Source organism: Phaethon lepturus, unplaced genomic scaffold, assembly GCF_000687285.1.
Source record: "Phaethon lepturus isolate BGI_N335 unplaced genomic scaffold, ASM68728v1 scaffold24189, whole genome shotgun sequence".
Lineage (NCBI taxonomy): Eukaryota > Metazoa > Chordata > Aves > Phaethontiformes > Phaethontidae > Phaethon > Phaethon lepturus.
Genome location: NW_010563211.1, coordinates 129,279 through 135,339, shown reverse-complemented (window position 1 = coordinate 135,339; position 6,061 = coordinate 129,279). Strand labels below are relative to the sequence as shown.

At 48.2% G+C, this 6,061-nt stretch overlaps 1 protein-coding gene across 1 annotated transcript in view; it reads left to right on the top strand.

Annotated features, from left to right (window-relative positions):
• Positions 1-2,621: 2,621 nt before the first annotated feature.
• The window catches only part of CDH23 (cadherin-related 23), a gene marked incomplete at both ends in the record, with an annotated part of 127,246 nt that continues 123,806 nt past the window's right edge, over positions 2,622-6,061 (top strand). The window contains one exon of the mRNA XM_010294518.1: positions 2,622-2,764. Coding sequence (XP_010292820.1) covers positions 2,622-2,764 — 143 coding nt within the window. The remainder of the gene's footprint in view (positions 2,765-6,061) is intronic.

The following is a 6,061-nucleotide window of genomic DNA, read 5'->3' as shown; positions in this document are numbered from 1 at the left end:
TCCAACCTTAATGATTCTGTGATTCTATGGATTTATCTTGTCCAAGTTACTGGCTGTCACTGCTATGGGGATGGTCACGGTCTTGCTTGTTTCTTGGGGCAAACAAACCTTTGCTAAGGATGCCTTCAGATATCCTCCAAAGTAAACCCAAATTAGTAGCTTGTTTCATATCAAGACTCCGAGGTTTGAGAAAGTGTAGGGTCATTTTGTATCTCTGCTGTTTGCCTCACTGAGGAGATGGGAACATTGCAGATGAACTGGATGATTGTGGTGGTTTGGATAAGGACTCTTGCTTTTGGGTCTTTGTCCACAGTGTTTTTGACCATGACCTGTCACTCACTTGCACCTGTGTTGGTGGAAGGAATTTTTTTTTCCAATGGTTAATTATAGTTGCTCTTTTTAAAACAACTGTTCCTTTTTCTAATAGAAATTTGTCTGGGATCGGGCACCGAGTCTTGCTGTTTTTTTCTTGCACTGGGCTAGTCGCCTTTACTACATTTTGTTCTCTTCATGAATGTGCTCGAGAGGGCCTGAGTCATTTCGCTCTTCTTTGTCTTAAATGAACCAGTTCAAGCTTGTAAAGTCCTTGTTAAGTGCAAAGTATTTTTGCTAGCTCTCAAATGTTTGTGGCTGCTTCTTGCACCCACTCCCGAAGACGATGCAGGCAGCTTGCAGAAATGCACTCTTGGTAGAACTGGCTATACACCCCTAAAGGCACTCCTCTGAGTACCCGAATTGCACCGCGGCTCTGTCAGCCAGGGCATGGAAAGAGCTCCTTGCATGCTTGGATCCTCCGCCCTGCCAGAATGGCTGGTTTTGGGATGCCCTCCTCTGCAGCTGTGGTCCAGCAGCCTTTTTCGAGGGTATTTGGAAGCAGGGTTGTGAAAACAAATTTTTAACCAAGCAAGCCCAAATTACCAGGTGCTTCACCTGTCTGCTTGGTCCTCCTGTTATTTGCCATGCTGCCACCCAAGTTTGTACTGACAGTGATTTTATGTCACGCGAGGATGTCCCCTAACTGCTGTCGGTGGCCTTGGGACCTGCCAGGCAGCTGGGCTCTCGCTCGAGTGTGCTTGCTTTGTCGATATTGTACGGCGCTAAATTTTTAATCAGAAAATCACGCAATGCTAAGTCAAATGCTTTACAAAAGTCTATTATTTCTTTGCAGTTACCTTTATCTGCCAAAATTGTAATCTCATCAAAGAATAAAATGAGGTTTGTTTGACAAGGCCTATTTTCCATAAAATCATGTTGACTGGCATTAATTATGTTCCTATCATTTAATTCTTTATTAATGGAATCTCATATCAGCTTTTTCCATTATTTCTGCTGTGATTGATGTCAGGCCAACCAGTTGGTAATTGCCCAGGTCACTCTGGTTGCTGAGCTGTGCCACCATTTTCGCCCTCCGGTCTGCCAGAGCTGGCCGCCTCTTCCCAGAGGGGTGAAATTTTGGCATCTGCTTTCCTCAGCCAGATGATTTGGGGTCATGGGGTGCTCGTGTACCACCAAAGCTGGCTCATGCAGAGGAGGCTGTCTCCTCCCATCATCAGGGCCAGGCGGCCAAGGGGATCTCCTGTCCTTATTTCCACCTATTGGATTTTTTCCTCTTGTTTTCTCCCCTGTCCTTCTGGGGAGGGGACTGAGAGCGGCTAGGTGGGGGAGGTGGGTGGCAGGCAGCCAGCCGTTGTCAGCCCCCACACCAGACTTTGAATGCGTTCAGTTGCGTCATGGAGAGGCCCAAAATGACCAACGAGGCTCTTACGGGGCTGAAATGTGGCTCCAAGAGTGGTGGCTGTCCCTTGCTTTCTGACCAGTAGAAGTCACCCTGCTCTGGGAGCAGCATGGAGGTCACAAACAGGACACATGGCTCCCATGCAGCAGCTTCAGAGGGTCTGAGTTGCCTCTTGGGTGCAGTCAGGAAGAGACATTTACAACCACACATCTGTGAGGGATGGCTGAGCAAGGCCTCTGCTGGCTGAGGTATTCAGGATGCTGCAGAAGATGGTTTCAAACATGATTTGGTAGAAGGTGTTGATGGATTTGTCCCAGCAAATGTCGTGCTTTGTGGGTGCATGTGCTCCACGTATGCCAAGAAGATCAGCACTTGCTGCAGCTGCTGTGTTCAAAATCCGAGACCCCAGGTTTGTGTCTGGCTCCCAGCCCTACCAAATCCCTGAGTCTTTAGGCACCTGTGGGCATCGCATCTGTGCTCTTGGCCTTGGGATGTTTGCTTTTAACCTGGAAATGTTGTTGTATCTCCTGGTGGTGCCCCTTGGCAGGGGAGAGTGTGAGGAAGGCTGGTAGGTGCTTACCCAGAAGTGGTATGGGTTTTTCCACTGTCTCTAGTGCCCGAGATGGCCATGCAGCAAACGTGACTTTTGATAAGGGCGAGGGAGGAGAGGAGCTGTGGTACAATTTATCCGTGCTTGAGAGAACAGTAAGACCATGTACAACTTGACTCCCCTTGCCGCTGTATAAATGTTTCAGGCATTGCAGCACCACAGGAAAATAGTTTGGGTATGACTTGAGGGAGGAAGGCAGAAAACCTGAATATTTTCAGGATTTCTTCCCTTTTGTCCTGTTTTGCTCATAATTTCTTTCCTGTCTGTCTCTGCCAGGCTCCTCAGTGACTCAGCTGCTGGCCCGGGACCTGGACAATGACCCTCTGGTCTTTGGCGTGGTCGGGGAGGAGGCCAGCCGGTTTTTCGCAGTGGAGAGCGTGACCGGTGTTGTCTGGCTCAGGCAGCCCTTGGACAGAGAGGTAATGCCGCTTGCTGCTGAGAGTATCCTCTGCTGAGGGGAGAGAAAAAACATCTCCACTCGTGTAAGTGGTGTCTCTCTGCCTTTTGTAGGAGCTGGCACCTGGGTGTTGCTCTCACACCGAGTTGGGAATCCAGGTGTCAGATGTGTCCCCATCAGGGTCTGTCCCTAACCACCCTGTCACTACCCCCAGCTCAGTGGGGACATGGGGAATAAGCAGGGTGCTCTGGTTCGATCTTGCTTGTTAGTTTTCTTGGAGCCCAGAATAATATCTGCAAGTACAGAAGTAAAGAAAGTAGTAAATGAAAAATGATCTACTAAAGAGCAGGATGCTCATATGTTCAGAGAAGTCTATAGGTTCCCCCTTTAAACCTCTATTACAATTAAATCCTTTACTATTTGAAACAGTGCATGAAGAGATGTGAGGTATCCCTGCTTATTCATGACCTTTCATCATCCTGTGGATTCAGGCTGCTGGATGCTAAATTTGGTAGGATTTTTGCCTCGAAGCTGTTTCACACCCCTATTTTCAATGGTAGCTTTGGTGTGCAAAGATGGTATCCTACTCAGGTACCTGTTCTACAAAAGCCCTGGCCCTTGCCGCATTCCTGGAGCAAGGAGGAAGGGGACAGCACAGGAGCTTGGTAAGAGTGGGCAAATAGTGTAATGACTTGGCCAACGTGCTGAATTTTCCCTGTGCTCCTGTTCTTCTTTTGTCAGTGGCAGCGTTGTGAATAAAAAACTTGTGAACGCACCTCAGGCACTTACAGTCTTGTGCTGGTGGTCGTGGTTGGAGCTGGCCAGATGTGGGGATGTGGCGGAGCAGGGCGATGGATGCTGCTCAGGCTGAGGGAGGGCAAACCCCATTCCACTGCCTTAAGAGCGAGGCTCTAGAAAAAGAAAGTGTTTTTCTTCACCCCTTTCCCCTCCGCCTCCCTGTGCCAACAGCTGCTGGTATGAGTCATAAACCTTTCCTTATTCAAATGCCTACCGCTTCCCAATAGTTATGACGACAGCCTTAAGCTGGGGAGGGTGATCAATAGATTTAGGTGTCTTTTGGTGGAGAGTGGGAAGGGAAGGAGCTGAGTAGAGCTTGCATGCCTGCCCAGGGTGAACCAGGAGAGGAGCCTGCACCCATCAACTGATGCCAGGGGCTCAAAGTCAGCGATACATGGAAGAGAGTGAAGACAGATGCATGTATTGCTTGGTCTGACTAAGGGAAAGGTGTAAATGGCAATTTATGGTGGAGGAAGCAGGATGGCATGGGAGGGAAGGGACGGAGGTGGACAGCACGCTGGGGGCAGAAAACGCTGGCCTGGATGTATGTGATCAAAAAGTCAGGGGAGAGAGCACTGTACAAGAGAAGTGGTGGGGAAAGAAAAGCAAGAGATCAATTCTTGTACAATGGAGGAGAGAGACAGACATGAAAAGGGAGAGGCAGTCATAATAAGGTAAATGATGCAGGAAAAGGGAAAATAGAGCAAGAGAAGAAGGGGCAAAGGTACAGAAGCAAAACAATTTTTAAAAGATTTTTCACTCCCACATAGGTTAGAAGGAAAACAGTTTTTTTTTTTTTTAATTAAAAAAAAAAAAGAAAAATCCTGGGTCAAAAAAAAAAAGTGCTAAAATGAAAGGTGGAGACAGAAACTAGCAGGTGGCAGCTTTCTCTGATTATTTTATCAAGTTTGTAAAATTTAAATGCTCAACAGGTTGTTTCCTCTGTCCTATTTTTCCTTTCTTCTCTACTGCTTTGTCCCTTGTGGTGGCACCAATGGGTAGGGGGGAAAGAGGGGTGAAAGATGCAGACGCAGCAGGGTGGGATGTCACAAGGAGCAGAGGCTCTCCTCTCCATCGGTATTTCTGCTCTTTATTCTGCCTGCAAGCATTGCCCTGAGGCAGGAGCTAGGAAAGGCTTTCTCAGGCTGAATTCCCCAACTATTTGGATGGGGGGCTGAGTAAGGGGGTAATGTGGGGACAGTAGGGGTGCATGCCCTGGTAAGCTGTTCCCCAAACACTTCTCCAAAATGAACCGCTATGCCGGTGCAAGCAGAGCTCCTGGTCTGGGCACCAGTGGCTGCTGCCTGCCCCTGAGCTGATCTTATTAGGAATAAATCAGCCAAATCTGCAGCACGGAGAGCCATTTCAAGCTTGCTTTCCAGCCTTTCCTACACAAGGCTTTGGGAACATCAAGCTGCTGGGCTCAAGTAGCTTGGGCAGGGTCATTGGAGGTGGGAAGGGATGCTGGGGGAGGAAGAGAGATTTGGGATTTGGGGGAACCAAAACACCAGACACAGCCTGGGTACCAGATAGGTGTGGTGGTCCAAGTCCTGCTGTCTATCCCTGTGTGATTCCTTGGTAAAATGTGAGTGAAATGATCGCTGGTGGAAAAGAAAGGTTAGGAAGGCAAGGTCTGCATCCTCTAGCAACGTCCCTCCGCCCTGACAGCAAAATAATCCCCTCTTCCCCGCTCGTCACTCACCCCAGCACCAGTGACTTTAATATATTACCATTTCAGACCAAGCTGTTAATTTAGTTAAAGCAATAAGGGGCAGAGAGGATTGCACAGGCATTTTTTTGAATGGGCTTCTGGGATTTCAGCCAGTTCATATGACAGACCCTGGGCTTATCCCAGCTTTTCCTGCTCTGTGATATCCTGGGAACTGCTGCATGGCAGGTAGAGTTGAAAAAGCAATAGCAAGATTTAGATGTCCTCAATGAGACCGTGTTGTATTGTTATCTCAGAAAAAAGCTAATTACACAGCTTTTTCTTTGGACTTTCTTCTCTTTTTGCCTCATCCCTGTATCTTGCAGTCGGCGATGATGCTAGGTCACAGTAGAACATGGGTGGAAAACTGCTTTTCTCTGCCTTGTGCTGATTCCTTCTTGCCACTAAAAGAAGGCAGCCTGTGGCATCGGGGACCGGGCGGGCGTGCAAAGAGAGCTGGGGCTTGCTGCCATGCTGAAGAAGGTTAAACAGTGGATTCCTCTCATCTGCTTTGGCTTAGTTGTCTGTTTAAAGTGCTTGGCTGCCAGTCGAGGAGTCTGTTCCCTGGTCCTGCATCCTCCTGACCAAGGGCAGGGTGGTTCTCTGTGCCTGTGCAATACACTGGAGCCCTGCTGGCGTTAATATTTCTCAGCATTTTATGCTCAATGTAGGTAATTGCACTCAAGCGCCCCTTCTCTTCTTGCAGGTCCTGAAAGCATTTTGCATGTAATAATATTGGCTAAAAGTCCCAAGCCTGCCATCTGCAGATAAACACTACAGTATCTTTAATTATATGTTTTTCTTCTCTTTCCC